The sequence below is a fragment of the Montipora capricornis genome, chromosome 10 (genome assembly GCF_036669925.1).
Source record: "Montipora capricornis isolate CH-2021 chromosome 10, ASM3666992v2, whole genome shotgun sequence".
Lineage (NCBI taxonomy): Eukaryota > Metazoa > Cnidaria > Anthozoa > Scleractinia > Acroporidae > Montipora > Montipora capricornis.
The window spans coordinates 57988678-58006271 of record NC_090892.1 but is presented as its reverse complement, the minus strand read 5'-3'; the positions used below and the strand labels follow the sequence as shown (position 1 = coordinate 58006271).

General features: G+C 39.6%; 1 protein-coding gene across 1 annotated transcript; it reads left to right on the top strand.

Annotated features, from left to right (window-relative positions):
• Positions 1 to 11611: 11611 nt before the first annotated feature.
• Positions 11612 to 14421, top strand: LOC138018903 (transmembrane protein 45B-like). Its single transcript, XM_068865575.1, has one exon. It carries the CDS (start codon positions 12789 to 12791, stop codon positions 13638 to 13640), a length of 852 nt encoding a protein of 283 aa, XP_068721676.1. The 5' UTR covers positions 11612 to 12788; the 3' UTR covers positions 13641 to 14421.
• Positions 14422 to 17594: the final 3173 nt, after the last annotated feature.

Below are 17594 nucleotides of genomic sequence, written 5' to 3'. Positions count from 1 at the left end.
CTACAGGTATGTAGTTTATCTCCGATACCACATTATTTATTTATTTATTTATTTATTTATTCATTTATTTAATGCAAGAAAGAAAGCTCAGAAAAAGGTTTGCATAGTCAATTGCCACATAGTTAATAGAGGGGAATGGTTATGAACCCGAAAAATTTCTTTGTTGTAGGTTTTTGTTCTCTTTTTTGGCCTTGACTGTGCACAAAACAAATCGTTGTTTACTCCGTACTGAGGAACTAACCAATAGAAACGTGTTGGTTACGTAAGTCATGCATAGTGTAGGAGCGCAAAACAAAAGATTGTGCACGGTCGTGGACTTTCCAACCAAAATCTTGGTATCTTTGTTTGCTCCTTTGATGTTTGCCGAGCTTCAAAACCAGTTCCCTCTATTAACTATCATTTATGTCCAGAAATGGACGCGATAACAAAAATGGCAGATAGCAAAAGAGCTCCACGATTGACAATCTTGGCAAAATTAGCGAATTTGGCGATTTTTCGCCAATTTTGTCACAGCACTTCATCCTTTGCTAGTACAACACTCGGACGCTGAAGATTTGGCGATTTTGGCGAAATCGACAATACAACAATACAATAGCTAATTTCGTACCCAGATTGCCTACGGCCAAGAGTGAGACAATGAGATCTGGGTACGAGATTATAGTTATACACATGTGGCAGGCTGTTAGGCTTTTGTGACCATGAAGTTGCTCTCGTAACATATAATCTGATTAACTCGATATCCAAGCCAAAAACAAAAGACTAAACAATTGAAACAAAGACTTCTGCTTTCAAAGTCCGCACACTATACTCTCCACTGCAATGTTCAGCTGAGATGATTCGTGCAAAATTAAAACCGGCCATTTCTTCGCCTAAGCTTTCGGGTCCATCAATTCTCCACTCTGACGACGTAATTTTATCAATAAATGGTGGCAGATAACGTGACCAATTAAATAAATGACGAACAAGACAAAACGCGATTCCAAAAAATTGGATCCACTTTGTCGGGCGCGTTCTTCCACGCCCTGACCCCAAACAGAACAAATCCAGCTTGAAACTGAACTTTGAAAGTGATCTAAAACTGTGACTACTGCCTAATAGAAGACTTACCCCGAGGAGAAAAAGCAAGTTGACAAATCCTCTGAACGGTTCCAAGCTTCCTGACCAACTGATGATGGACTCCTGGACGCTGTGCACCCTGTGGTTTTTGTAATATAAGGATGCTTTTGTTTTGGGAAAATCCGAAAACGGATTCTTGAATCCAAAAACGGATTTTGCGTTTTTTTGGCGAAATCCAAAAACGGACCATGAATCCAAAGTATCCACACTCGAGGAGGATACTTCGGATCAAATCTAAATCCGCATTTTTGAGATTCACCACTTCCGCGTTTTTTGGGGTAAGGATTTGAAAATTCTTGACAAGCAGTTTTCCATGCAAATATGATACACAAAAGCTACCGTGTATGATAGTTAAGCTGACATATTCTTCTCGCGCCATTTTTACAGTACGATCTAAGACACCAATAGGTCGAAAATGGTTAATTTCACACCAGAAATTACACTAAAAGTTTCTTGACAGCAATAATAATAATACTAATAATAATAATACTAATAATAATAATAATAATAATAATAATAATAATAATAAAGTATTCTCGTTTGTCTCACGATGTGGTCACTTGTGATGTATATCGCGACTTTTCGACTGCATACTGCTAGTCTTCATCAGGCGATGAGGTCTACTGGTTACGCGTCACCTTTTAAGCAGGACGCTCCGCCGTGATTGGTTGGTTTTCGGCAGCTGTGATTGGTGCATTTCGATCCTTGCTGTTTCGGTGTGTTATTCCGGAAATTCCGGAAGCATGGAAGCCCACGATCAAGAAACACAACAACAGGAGAAGCGTACGACAGCGGACCGCCTTAGGAAATGCACCAATCACAGCGGAGCATCCTGCTTTAAAGATGACACGCAACCAGTCGACCTCATCGCCTGATGAAGACTAGCAGTATGCAGTCGAAACGTCGCGATCTACATCACCAGTGACCACATCGTGAGCCAAACGAGAATTCTTTATTATTATTGTACAGCACTTCACCACGATGAATAACAGCAACCTTTTTTACGACAGCAATAATAATGCTAGCACCTTTCCTACAGCTAAAAAGTAAACTGCAAAAATACCCTCTGTAATCGATTTGTAACTCAGCACGCACGTTTTTCGTCATTTCTTTTTAATCGATCGCTAAGGTATTTTTCTTTTCTGGTGGCATTTTTCAGTGAAGAATTTCTCCAAAACAAACCATTTAACCGCCATCTTTTTTTTTGTACGCAACTCTGGGTTTGTTTGTTTGCGTTGTCATGGAAAATAATCCCGTTTCGGATTTTGCGTTTCTTTGGCACTGAAGAATCCATTGATCCGAGATTACAAATCCGTTTTTGGATTTTCCCAAAAAAACGCTGCCAGCGACGAATCCGCGAGAGGATTGGGGCGGGAAAAGAAGATGCTGCAAGCAAGCCACCCCTTTTTGGACGGAGGCAGTATTCTGATTGGTCAAAAGTGACATGGGATGACAAGCCGCCTATAATCCTACGATAACCAAGAAAAAATAATGTTTTAATTCGGCGGCGTTGGAGGCAACTGTTATATATGGAAGCTTTTCGCGAGCTGTCTTGTAAAATCTAGCATGCCAATACGGCTAAAGAAAGAACAGAAAAAAGCAGTAAATTGCCTACTAGAAGAGAGGGACGTCTTCGAAGTGATGCCGTCTGGCTATGGAAAAAGGTTTTATCTTTCAACTGTTCTCTACTACACTAAAACTCAAAAGGCTATCGGAGGTTATTTGCCCACCGGGCTAGCCTAATGCAAGACCAAGTCGAGGAGGGAAATTCGCGGGGCTTGAACTGGAGTGCTCACTGGACGTGAAATATATTTTAAGAGTCTTCCGCAAATAATATTCACATCGGCGGAGCAAGCGCTCGAAAGTCTAGTGCTAGTAACTTCAAACGGGTCTCAAACGATACATCTTGAAAACTCGATGAATCCCACACGGTGGAAATTTGGACTTCTAAACGGTAAGCTTATGGGCAATAAACTCCATTTTACCCTTGTCTCTCTGTCTGTTTTCATCAGCCGAGTTAAGATTTGCCAGTTGTAAATCGCATACGTAAGCTATGAACTCCGGGCTTTTCCATTTTACAAGACTGAATACTGAAAAAAAGAAGAGTTTTCGGTCAGCTTACGGCTATAAATTTGGCGTTTGTCGATAATTTATCTGCACTGCGACAAATTTGATGATTTGACAAATTTTAATCCAATCCATTCGCTCATCTTCGCTACTACTGTCGGTGCAGATTTTCAAAAGATACACGACCACTTTTTCCCGTTCCATACTTCACACTGAAACAGCGTTTACAAACGCGGTAATTTTGGCTCGCTACATTTACAACTTTCGTTGGAGTTTTGACGCTACCTATGAAAAAGGTTCGTATTTTGCAACAAAAATCAAAGATCATGTTTGTCGACATTTCTCGTTGATTCTATTGGCTGGTTACTTGACGCAATGCAAATGACGACATGTCACATTCCGAGGGGCGAAATTAAAAAAGGCGTGACTTTCATGCAGGCTCTTTTTTCCCGCCCCAATCCTCTCGCGGTTCCGCCTCTCGCACGACACTTACAACAACACGATCTCTTCCTCAAATTAAGGATTATCGTTCATTGTCAGTTTACCTTAAATGAAGTATTATCCTCCATTTTGATCACTCTGGCCCAGGACTTGTTGTAGCAAATAAAGAGAAAAAAATTAAAAGCAGCCCCTGAACAGGATTTGAATACGGATCACTCACTTTGAAGAAACTGTTTTTATGCACTTAGCCACGAAAGATCAACTGACTAGAAAATGTGTCGATTATTTACCAAAACTAATTACTACATATATAAAATCATTGCTGAGTAATGGCAAGTCTGAAGCTTGATTTTAAAATGAATAGCTTTCTCTTGAACTTTGGTAACCGACATTTTTAATACACGTTTACAGCGGCACTTTTGGAAGAAACAAATATTGATATTAATAAAAAATGACTTCTTCGTAGTTAGTGATGTGGTAGTCTAGTGGTGAAGTGAAGGGGTTGTTAATTACACTTTCCCAGGTTCGAGTCCTGCGAGTCCAGACGTTGGGATTCGGCTGTTAAAAGAAATATGTTCTTTTCCCATGATCCCTATCAAGCTTTCAGTGTCCAAAATGAACGATACTACTTCACTTGGAAGAAAGTGACAATTAATAATAATCCTTCAATTGAGGGAGGGACTTGCTTGCTTACAAAAGAGTATGCTCGCATGCTGGTTGAGTATGGGACTACGGTGTGGGATGGTCGCAGGTTTGGATATTGAAAAAACTTACGAGATAAAGTGTTATTTTTCTTAAGATCATTTACAAATGATTTAGACTTTCAAGCCCTCTTGTAATGCCCATTCTGATAGTCGGGATGTTAAACAACCCACACACTGGCAATTTGCAAGCAAGCTTCGAAGAAGAAAACAGGCCTGAACGCGGTTCCAATACATGACCGTGCTATTGCGTCACACTGAGCAGCTAACAAGTTAACTGGGTCAATTTAATCCAGGTTTTTCTTTAATTTAAAACTGTCCGCTAAATATACGGTGTTAAAATTCTAAAAAGGCTCTTGAAAATTTGCGTTAAATTGAAAGCGGCTGGTTAGCTTACCTTGAGCTTATATCAAGGTTTTGTCTTTGGGGTCGCACAGTTGTCTCCCTCAACGGAGGAATCGTTATCATTCGATAAAAGTTTTCTCTCAAATTCCGCTTCCAATCGATGCAGCCAAGTTTCTTGTGGGTACGTCACAATGCATTCGAGATGACGAATGTCAAAAAAAAAAAAAAAAATGCGAAATTAAATTTGCCCGCTTGTGTGTCTATATTTTTTTCCGGTCCCTAACTCAATGCAATGTCTTTTTATAAAGATAAACCACGACATTTTCGATTTTTCATATGGTAAGCCCTCTTTTGAGGGTTGTTGCCAGATCCGTTCATCCCTAATGGATTGGTGATTGTGCTTGGTTTCTTGAACCTGCGAAGCGCGCGCTATATAGTGGTCTGACCAGTTACGCGCGCAGCTAAAGTGAATATTAAAAACCACCGATAAATACCATCTGCCACCTCAAAAGCCATAGATCTTTTCTTACTTGAAAAGAAGGAATCGCGCTTTTCAAAAGCAAGCCTTCAACTGACGCATCCCTGAACCTATAGATGGTTTTCAATCACGTGATGAGATGGCCTTGTTGGTGTACAAAATAATAGCAAATTATGGCTCATGTTTTGCATTATCATAGAGTCAAATTCCCAGAAGACTTTTTTCTCTATTTTTCTGTGCACCAACGTGCTGCTGTGACGTCAAGTAAAAACCATCTTTTTTTCGTTTGGTGGTGTAAACGGCGTTTTCAAAACAAGTCACAGCGACAAGACGCTTTTTCAATCCACACGCGGTAATTTGGATGGGACTAGAGGGAACGTGAAATGGTTTTGTGATTCAAAATGGCGGGCCAGAAAACGGGCTACCAAGCCAAGACATCGCGGAAATAAATAATCAATTTCTTTCATTGGTTTATTTATATATTGACGCAGCGATCGATCGCACGAATTCAACTGAACCACTTTGAATTCAGCAAAAAAAATTCTGTCGCATCAACAAAGCAACAAAGCTTTTCATCCTACTCGTGTAATGTCTCTTCAGAACAACTCTGTGTTCCTTCTTATAGAAAAAACTTTAGAAAATTGTCTTCCATTGTGATTTCAGATACTTTGGGAACGATCTTACCCTTTTTATTCGCTCTAGGACTAAAAAAAACTATTTATGAATGATCTTTTCAATCATTTCTTATCCCAATACTAAATGCTAGATTGATTTTGTCGCTTTTCGCTTTATCTCTACATATACTTTGCTTACGTCGCCATTTTATTTTGTTGTTTGTATGCGGACGTTCCAGGAAATAAATTTTCACGGTAATTTAGCAGAATGGTGGTTCTAAAAGTAAAAGGATACTGTTAAAGGTTGACTCAAGAAAACAGTGCATATGCAGGCTCCTGCTTATGTGTTTTGACTAGTTGTATTTTATTTGCTGATTGTATGTCTATTTGTATTTGCACTTTCGCGTCTGGAGAACTCATTTTGGCATCACGGGAACTGTTCTGCAGTGGTTTCATTCTTACCCTGTCGGGCCGATCTCAGTTTGTCGAAATTAATGATAGAAAATCGTCGGTTAGGGATCTGACTGTGTGCGTTCCGCAAGGTTCTGTCCTAGGTCCCATTTTTTATATATTGTATACTGCACCACCTGCTGAGATACCGTAAAGTTCCGATAGTAACGACCCCCCGAAAGTAACAACGTCCCGCAATTAACGTCAATTTTTTGTGGCCGCTAGTAAATTTTGAAAGTAGCGACCCCCGAAAATAGCGACCTCCGGAAAGTAGCGACCCCCTCTCCCCCGAAAATAGCGAGACCAAGTTTTTTAAATGGTATACCGTTTATCATTAATAAATAGTCAAGATTATAATGTACAATAATATGCATATATGTTCGTGCAGTGTCACAAATTGTTCAAGATAAAGCTCTTTAATTTATAACAAGGGGAAGCTTTATGCCACCATTCGTCCGTGACATCAGTTCACCGGTGTGGCGATGTAAGAACTACCGTAAACCGGTATAATTTCGCATTAACAAAAATGCAACAGGAATGTTTCTTCAAATCAAAATTGAAAACTCTATATAGTTTTCTATATAGTTTTTTGCTGTATTTATCATTGTTATCTTCTTTTTATGAAACACAATCTATACACTCATATGAAATGCAAATAAAATGTTGTTCTTTTTCAAATTTTATGTTGTTTATTTTTTATTTCGGAAAAGAAGCTCGCGCCAGCTCTATTTGTAAACGATTTTTGTTCCCCGAAAGTAAGGATCCCCCGAATATAACGACCCCCGAAAGTAGCGACCCCCAAATGCTGCTAATTCCACAAGTGACGAGGGTCGCTACTATCGGAACTCTACGGTAATATGAAGTTATGGACTCGACTATCATTTCTATGCTGACGATACTCAGCTTTACATATGGTTCAAATGATTGTCGCAAGGCTGCGCATAGAGAACTGTGTCGCTGATATCTGTTATTGGATGGATGTAAACGAGCTGAAACTCAATCACGACTAGCCTGCGAACGCAGACGTATTTTAGAGAAACGACCGCCGGAAATACGTCTGCGTTCGCAGGCTAAATCACGACAAGACAGAAATTATGCTTATTTACTCGAAATACCGTACTCGTCCACTTTTCAGCTACTTCAGTATGGGTAATGAGAGGCTGACAACCACCGCCAATGCCAGGAGTCTGGGAGTTATTCCATGCGCATATTATACACTTAAACGTATGGTCCCGAGAGAAACAGTTAGTCTTGTTTTCCCGAGAGTCCTCATGATAAATCAGCAAAAAACTATATTTTCCCGAGGGACCAGACATTAAGTGCTTTGTTATATATTTAGACTTTTCCTGCAACAATCGCAGCAAAACATCCGGAGCGGGCAACAACTGCGGAATTGTATCCCGGTCGGGATACATTTGAATTTGATCAGGGCCACGTGACCAAGAATCAACCAATCACAGTGCTCGTTTTGTTGAGCGAAAGTCTAGGTATATAACAATGGCGTCTATTGTAATGAAATACTCCCCGTTACCATATTTGCTATCAAGCAAAGACTACGGTGAGAAACCGCTGCTTAGATGCACTGTAGGACCCCTTTTGGTGAAACCGCTGATAAGGAATGGATATGAACGGACTGGCCCCTCCCCTGGTAGGTTGGAATACAAAAAAAAAACCACGTTTTGTCAACGTTTTTGCCTGCGAAAAGTTTCCAACATGTCAGCTGAAAGTTCAAATTGCTCTAAAATTCTCGAAATTGTCAATTTCTTTCTAAAATTCCCGAGAGTTTCTAATTATGTAGCTAAGCCTATTCAGTGCTGATTTCTAGAAAGCCTGATTAGAAAACGATGACCGTAATGACGCAAAATTCGTAAACAAAGGAAAGGAAAAAAAAACTTTATTTAATTGTCTAGTCGTTCTAGCGCTTGAGTACTTTAATTGGGGACACTGTCAACTGAAATTAACAATCAACGCAATCACTAAAATGGTTTTTCACGTTATGTCATTGCCGCCAAGTTGAAGATCTCTCATAGCTTCTTTTGCTCCTCCAAACGGGCCAAAATCGAGGAAAGTAAATTTGAAGAAATTTATCTAAGTATAGCGATTCCCTTTTTTGATACGATATTGTTGCTCCTTTCCTGTAAATGTTTTATTTGTAAATGCATTTCGAGTCCCGGAGTCACCGCTGTCCGGCGCATTCCCGAGTAACCAAATCCCCCACTCCCACGATTCCCATGTCCTCACCTCGGTCCTATCAAGAGATTATGAAGGTAAGAGAAGTAATCCCTCATACTGGCCCTATTCCCATCGTAATCCCTCTTAAGGACGTTCGCGCCAAAATCTTCCTACGGTGAGATTTTCTTCATTTCTCGCATAGAGTTAGGTCATAAAGTACTTACTCCAAAAATATAAAAAAAATTGGGCGTCACCGACTTCGTTTCGGAGAAAATGGCAGTGGAAAAATGCCTTAATTTCGATAAATCTGTCATAATAACGAAAGGTAGCCTCATCTGCTCATCCATCGAAAATCCTAAAACTAAACTGTTAGAGTGAAGGTTTCCGTACATAGGTTTTTAGGGGTGGGATTTTAAGATAATTTCATGCCGCTAGGGATGTCGTAAACAGTAGAGTTCATCCTGGACGAGCGTTTTCGTAACCTCTATCCGTTGCAACCACTTCCGGAATTCGATGGCACGAGGAAAGAAAATTAGAAAAAAAGATAACTTCTTACGGTGAGATTTTGTTCATTTTATCATATTTTGTAGATAGTAAGTAGAGTAAGTGATTCATGATTAAAAAAATAGGGGTCACCGATGATCCAAGGGAGTAAAATCGATGTGATTTTACGAAGCTCTAGGAAAACTTCGTTTGTCACGTTTTTGCGTGACCTGTCGGGGAAGGACTGGAACCCAAGAGAGGATCGATCGTTGAAGAGATGAAAGGTTTTTACCCCAAAACAAAGCTTTCTCGAGCATAGCAACGAAGTTTTAAGCAGTCGTCATATTCATTTGGTTAGTGTTTTGTATAATATTTCCCCAATGCCGTCATTCTCTTCTTCTGGAGAGTGGTTTTTGTGAAATTTAATCGCTGGTTTTTTCCACGCAGGTCCGCACTATTCAAGCCGACGAGGACGAAAATACTGCTCTATTTTCACGAAAGTAAAGGATAAGAACTTCAAAAACATACATTCATTTTGAACTTAAGTTCGTAGGGTAATAAAAACATTAAAAAAAGAAACAGCCCCATTAAATTTACGCAACGGTTGGTCCTCGAGTTTTCCAAACTTTCAGCCAGTACTACTCGATCAGCAGCTACCTTTTAAAGAGCTTTTCCATTCTCCCGCTCACTTCTCTTTAACGTTTCATGATGATTCGGAAATAAATGTGTCATTCTTTTGCCGGCCTGGAATTTTTTCCCAGGCGTTTTTGTCGCCATGTTATTTTAACTAATGCTTGAACAATATTTATGAAAGCCAAGTAGACTAGTGCATGACTGATAAAAACAACGCGAACATCAGTCGTACAGTAGTCTACTTGACTTTCCTAAATATGTTAAACAAATTTTGACTGATCACGATCTTCTCTTATCCAACGCTGTGCAAGACTTATCGTCCACGGTTTCTGCAAAGGTTTTAAAACCTCAACTTCACTAATGCTCGAAGTAATGCGTGACACATTACAGTCGCGTTACCTGCGCAGTTACGTTGCGCACAAACAATTAGCGCGAACGTCCTTAAGTTATTTTTAGGTCTCCAGCGAGATCCGGTATTCCCACCAGGGTTAACTGATAGCCAATCACATGTCCCTATTTTTACCAATGTTGACAGCTGAGTGAATTCCCACGCAATGATTCGGGTCGTTCGCGATTTACCATCAAACAAAAATGGCGGAGGATGTTGAGACAAACGCGTATATACATTTTGTGGACGAAAGTGACTTGTTGACTACAGAGTTAAGCGATTACAACGACTTATGTTTTGAAACCTGTATCTTGGAAGGAACGAGTTATGTAACCGACAGGATTTTGTACAGAATGGCAAATGGGAGACTATAGTCGATAAGTACGATCTCTCTGACTTTAATAAACGCATTCTCGGTTTCCTTTGCGGGATTAAAATATGATGACTTAATTCTTATATGGTGATAAAGTAGACAGATAGAGCTCTACAACAGTACCAAACATGAAAGGAAAACTTGAATCAAGCGTCCGATAAAAATTTTTGAACCCGTGTTATCGGATTCAAGTGAATTTGCAAAGCACGTATGTTAAATATAGCTGTCTCCTTAAAAAAAGATTTAACACGGTTTCGTATATGGCACAACCTTGATGTGGTATCATTGAAAACTAGACAATTAAGCGATTTCAGTTATTGATGTTTGAAGCCTGTATCTTGAAAGGATCGAGTTTTATAAGCGACAGAATTTTGTAAACATTGGCAATTCGCAGACTACAGTCAACAAGTAGTATATCGCTGACTTGGTTAACGCGTTCTTGATTTTCTTCGCGGGATTAAAATATGACGACTTAATTCTTAGATATTCATAAATTAGACAGATGTCAGACATGAAAAGAAAACTTGAACAGACAGTGCGATAAAAATATTAATGTATGAACAAGTGGTATCGGATGGAAGTCAATTTGCAAAGCACGCATGTTAAATATACCTGCATCTTTCAAAATTCGGTTTCGTACATTGGACAGTGTTGAAATTGGTGTCACTGTAAACAACACAGTTAAGCGATTTGAATGATATACTTCGCATCTTTTATCTTGAAAGTAACGAGTTTTATAGGCGACAGAATTTAATACACAATGAAATATCGCGGACTACAGTCACCAAGTAACATATTCCTGACTTGGTCAACAACAACGCGTTCTGGATTTTCTTAGCGGACTTAAACTATGGTGACTTAATTCTATGATATTCATAAATTAGACAGCTAACGCTTTCAAACAGTACCACACATGACAGGAAAATTTCAATTGACCGCACGATAAAAATTTTTAAAACCGTAAGCTCGGATTGAAGTCAATTTGCAACGCACGCGTAAAATATAGCTCCCTCTCACAAAATTATTTAACACGGTTTCCTACATTAGACAATCGTAAAATTGGTATCAGAGTGAATTATACAGTTAACCGATTTCCATGATATATGATTGCAAACTGTATCTTGACAGGGACGAGTTTTGTAAGCGACAGAATTTTGTAGACGATGAGAAAGTGCGCACCAAAATGGACAAGTAACGCAATGCAACCAAGGTTAACATATCTGCATCTGTCAAAATTATTTAACACGGTTTGATAGATTGGAAATTCTTCAAATTGGTATCACTGTAAACTAGACAGTTAAGCAATTCCAAGGCAATTCCAATGTTTGAAACCTGTATCTTACAGACAATGAATTTTATCAGGCCATGAAACTCAATTTTGAAAACGGAGAGTGGCATCATACAGAATTTGCTGCACTTTCTCTCCTCCACGAAACTTCCACGTAACGCGCGCGGTAACATTATCCGCGGGAAAATTGATATCATCTAAAAATAACCTAAGAGGGATAACGATGGGAATAGGGCCAGTTTGGGAGACTACTTCTCTTACCTTTATAATCTCTTGGTCCTATACAGCAGCTCCCTCTTGTCGACTTTGTGAACTTCGGTCCACTTCATTTTGCTATCCCCTCAGTGATTTTTTGTCCATTTTTGCGGTGGTAACTGCACTAATAAAATGACGCGAATGACGTTTGCTTGCCAGTTATTTTTGAAGGTTGTTTTCCTTGCATTCTGCCCAACAGATCATTCTAAAACGACTCGAAAAATCCTCCATACACCTTGCAACAGCATCTTCCCACCAAATCTCACTGTCCGGATTTTTTTTTAGAAGGCATGCCGAAAAACGATTTCGGTGTGCTATGCCATTGTGGTAAACATTACGTGATATCGCGCACGAGAGGACAGTGAGTCGGTGACATGGGATTTATTATCGATTCGCAAAGAATATAAGCCGAGATTGCTTGCAGGATACGTGTCACTGATGTATGAAATCGTATCATAAATTCTTCTAAAGGTATCGCTTAGCTAATGCTCTTAACGAGAGAAACGAAATTTTCTTCCTTCCCCAATTATAGCATTATTCTCTGCGTTGTTAAATCGTACTAAAACCGATGGCATTACTTTGGATAACACGACGTCACCAAGCAGAGATATTCATTTGTTAGTCAAATCATAGCCTCCGGGTCGAATGTTCCGTGCAAATGATTATTAACCAATGTTTTTTCTTAGCACGCAAAAGCTCAGCTAGGCACTCCAAAAGCTCTTATTCTATTGTATGTCATACATCATTTTGGCAAATCGTTCGAAAATCCATACCCTTTAGAATTTTTGGGCAGATTTATAGTAATAGCCTTTTCTTGTGCTATTGTTTCCATGGTGTCTATCGATGCGTGACACTATGATGATTGCTTGGTGCAAATATTAGCGCCTTAATCACATGTCAAGCGTTTACGGAATTTTCTACAGACAGTTTTAGTTTGCATTGCATTCTTAACTTAACTTCAAGTCGGTGCGCGTCTCTACCATCATGGGGTCACTTCTTGGCCATCTTGTTCCGGGTTCAATGTTTATTGTGGTCGCGCTGTGGTGGTTCATTGGGGAGATTTTGCAAAAGAGAGAACGTCGACATCGTGCAGGCAGCAGGACAACAACAAAGCGTTCAAGCTCAATACCAACTGTTTGGTACTCGTGCCCCTGTCCAAGGCTCTCAAAATTTCCGTTTGAACCGCTCCTTAAAGTGGCGATGATGATCCTTGGTTTGCTAGGAGAGCTCGCTTTGCACAAAGATTATGCTCTGTTCGACGAGAATGGAGAGTTCATGGACAGGAATATTGATAACTACGCCCATTCAACAATGTACTGTTTTTTCGGTTTCTCAGGCCTTGTCGATCTCGTCCTTTGGTACAACCTGATGCCTCTCCCGCCCAAATTCGATCATTTTGTCTTCTCGGTCGCTTTGTGGATCGAGGGATTTTTATTCTACTTTCATTTGCATGGGCGAGACGAACTCAATGTACGGTTGCACACAATCTTATACCTCGTCATATTTGTTAGTGCCGCTGTTTTCCTCCTGGCTGTGATATCCGATCAAGTGTTTGTTTACATGGGTTTTTTGAAAGCTTACTTGTTGAGTTTGCAAGGATGCTGGTTTTATCAAATTGCATTTGTCCTGTTTGGGCCTCGGCCTTGGAAGAACACACCTGGCAATGTAGAATTTATAGCAATCGCGTTTGCCCTGCACGTGTTTGGCTTGCTCGTTGTTCATTTAATTGGTCACGTCATCTGCTACCGTTTCTTTATAAGAAAACGTCCTCCGAATAGAGAATTGATTGACGGCGAAAGTTCAAGCGAAGAAATGGTTTTAATTATGCACCAATAGCCAACACGTGGGGAGTTAAAAAACCGGACTGCAGACCATGTATGAAACACAGGCTAATAGGTCCCGAGTTCGAATTTGAAAGGTAAACAGGGTTTAAAGAAGAGCCTTAAGATCGCTAGTGAAAGGTAAAGAAAGATAGTCAGGTTTTACAGTTATAGTTCTTTTGATGTTAACTGAGCCGTTTGCTGTTGTCTGCTCTTTTTAATGCGGATCAGTTTCAATCTGAAAATAAAGGTGAAGTCCCTTGGAGCTTACGGTGATATATTTTAAAATGATAGATTAAAATAGTATGGATAAGCTTGATACACGTGATGGTCATGGGATGTCTTTCCCAAATCTATTTTTATTTTGCATAATTCAATTTTATTGTTTGTACAATTGAAAATGTAATACTAAATGTTTAATTTGAATTCCCGTTTGTTTCTACTCTGCTACCTCATCTGTATTTTAATATATATTTGTCCGTGGCTTGTGCTCAGTCTGCAGCCATCTTTAATTCATAACCGTCGAGTGAGGACAGAACGGAATTAAGGACGTAAGGAAGTTAGAAACGTGCAATATATATCTTAAGTATAAGTAATCATTTATTGTGTCATTAAAATCGTGTGGCGTTGCTGCTACAGTTAACAAAGTTGTGAATTAGCGAAACTGGTTCGCAGATTAATGGAAGCTGATCAGCTAAATATTTCACAAATATATCCGTTCAAGTACTTAATTCATTATATGCCTGTATGTTTCTAGATGTTACGGTAAATAAAAACGCAGGAATATGAGAGTATAATTATGATATGCAAGATCACCTCAGCGTGACGGAACAACTCCCACATTTTCGTTGTTCTTGGATACGTGAAATAATTCGAATATTCTATACCTTCAAACGATTTGCTCAGCCATTTGGCAAGTAAATAGTGTTGTTCTTTTCGCTCTTATAAGACGTAAAGCCACCTTAATTCGTGGTCTTTTCAAAACCAAGCCATTCACGACCGAATTGCACCACTGATAGTTAGGTGACTGCAGCCAATGTAATATATGTATATTTCGATTTCTCGACATGGCTTGATTAGCATTTTCTACATTAAGGCTAGTAGGAACGCCCCTTTTATTGTTTTCTGCTGGTGAAAAATACCGTCAACATTTGTGAAAGTCAATGTAAGAATCTACTCAGAATTCATAGCACGTCGCTCGAAACAAAAGCGGTTGGCTCAAGAAAGAGCAAAATAAATTATTTGCAAAACTCGCATGGGATTTTCAATTCAGAAAATTAAGGGTAAGGCTCTCGAAGGTACCTAAGAGCGGGTCTTGCGACGGTGTGTTTAAGATCGTCAGGTGTGTCCCGTGGTTGCGTGGTATCGAAGGTTAAATTACAAAAATGAGAATTATATCAAAGTTCACCGGTGAAAATCAAGGAATCCCTTCCACAAAGCTTTATTTTCTTTGGCTGGTTAAGGGGATTAGAACTTGGAAAAATAGATTTTTAAAGGAAATGTATAGTTCAACTGCGGATTATAGGCAAAAGATAGAATTGGTCCTCCCTCTTAAGAGATTGTCACTTTTAATATGATTGGGGACAAAATAGGAATTTACATTTCGTGGCGACGAAAGGTCCTACACACATCGAAACCTCTTCTTCCAGTTTCTTCGTGGCGTCGTTTTCGTGGTTGGGTCGTGATGCTCTGTTCGTATCATCGTTGTCTTCTCTTCGTGTCGTCGTATTGCTTTGTTGGTGTCGCCATTTTGCCCGCTTTGTCGCGCTACCTTCTTCGTGTCGTCGATTTGCTAGTTTCGTCGTATTCGTGTCTTCGTGTCGTCGTGTTGTCAATTTCGCTGTTCTTCAATTCGTCGACGGCTGCATAAAACTAGTCAGCGGTAAGTGAACTTTTCCGGTAGGTACGTTATGTATGGGAACATATATTGTATTCGCTTTGGCAAAGCATATTACTTTCCTTTCTTATCTTCTACTTTTTTCTTGGGATAAATTTGGTGAGCTTCATCCGTGGAAAACTGAGTTTGTGGCTGTTTTGGCAAGCAAACTTGCAATGTCTCGTGTAGCCATGAACTTGTTAATTTCCGTGATGTTTTCATGTTTATTACACATAACATGAGAATTTTATTCCATAAAGCTCATTTGTACAAATCTATACGCTTTATTTTCACATGTGAAAAAGACCTATACAGCCAATCAGAATGGCGTACAGCTATTTCACATGTGAAAGTATAACCAATCAGCGATAGCGTAAAGGCGTTTCCATGCCAATCACTCGTGCATCTCGTGCAAATCGTGCAAATCGTGCAAATCGTACTTTGTTATTGAATTAAATTAAATTTGCATTTGGTTCTATTGTTAGTGAGTTTTTGTTTCTAATTCGCGTTCAGAAAACTATTTTAATGAAAATTCTCATGTTATGTGTAATAAAGAGTTTACGACATAGAAAGTGCTTTGTACGGGGTTTTATTCACTCGTTGTTTGTGTCAAAAACCCTCACTCGCTCGTTCCTCGCTCGTTCGGGTTTTTGACACAAACAACTCGTGCATAAAACCCCGTACGCCGCACTTTCTATGAAGTAAACTATTTTTATGCAGATGTTGCGCGGCTGTGCTTTGTTTCGTTGCTAGAGGGCCTAAAAATTCAAGGAAAACAATAAACCCAGTCTTTCCACTAAACTGTCCCTTATCAAAATGTTTGTTTTACACACAAACTATTTCCGTCCCGTAGAAAATGGAAGGGTCCGACTTCGAAAAATACACCACGAGAAAGGCACAGGAAGCCACTACAAGCGATCGAGACGTTTTCTCAAAATGTTATTTCCCGTTGTTGTAATTTCGTTATAACTCTAAGTCGTTCAGAATGGAAAGTATTTATCAACATTGCAGGAATACAATTGGCATGAACGGTGTGGTTGTTTGGGAAGAAACTTAAATATATTTCGTCAGGTTCTCACGTCCTCTACACAACCTCGAATTTAGTCAAGTCACCTCGTTGTCAGGTCGAGGACGGCAAAGAAATGTACCAAAAACGCAAAACGCACGTGCAGGGCGTGCAGAGCCTTTGTTTTTGTTCATTAGTTAAGCCCATTGTGTTGTGACGTTTTCGTAGCCGGCGTCGTCGACGCAAATTTCCCTTTCGTAAACGGTCGTTGCCATTTCTCAGAACGGTCGTTAACATTTGAAACGGTCGACGCCATTTATAACGGTCGACTACACACTTCAAAGAAAATTAAAAGAAACAAACTAAGAAATTATATTAACAAAAATTAAGACAAAAAAGGAAAAAAAAACATTTATAAAAGAAAAACTGGAGTCAAAAAAAGAGTCCGAAAGACTCGAACTCGGGTTCTTAGCCCTCACCCTCAACGGAACCCTAACTCATATGACCAGCGAGACACAACTCCCAGTAACCGCAACCTCTTGAATTCTTAGACTTAATGAGTGTAAGTCAGAGCTAAAAAATGGCATCGACCGTTTCAAATGGCAACGACCCTTTCAAATGGCAACGACCGTTTACGAAAGGGAAATTTGCGTCGTCGACCTATCGTAAGGTCCCGCTCTTTGGGAGCCGCTTTAGCAAGGACAACGACGCCTTCGAGAAATCCACAAAACAATAGGCTTAATTAACAAATTAAAACAAAGGCTCTGCGCATGCATGCCCTGCTCGTGCATTTTGCATTTTGGTACATTTCTTTGCCGTCCTCGTCCTCTCAACGACGTGAAATGAATAAATTTGAGGTCGTTTGGAAGATACCAGTACCTGACGATGAGTTTTCAATTTTCTCCACTTGATTCACACCGTTTTCACCAATTTTATTATTGGAAGGTGGACACACAATCGCAAAATTATTACAATAACGGGAAATTACAATTTTGGACAAGGTTAATTCTCCTGGCCGGCGTCGTGGTGGTGTTTGCTTAAGGTCCCTTATATTTTGCGCGAGTGACACAATTCGTTACACGTTCTAA

Bases quoted from the DNA above. Each gene is read 5' to 3' on its own strand.
- LOC138018903 (XM_068865575.1), top strand. From the start codon at position 12,789: ATGGGGTCACTTCTTGGCCATCTTGTTCCGGGTTCAATGTTTATTGTG.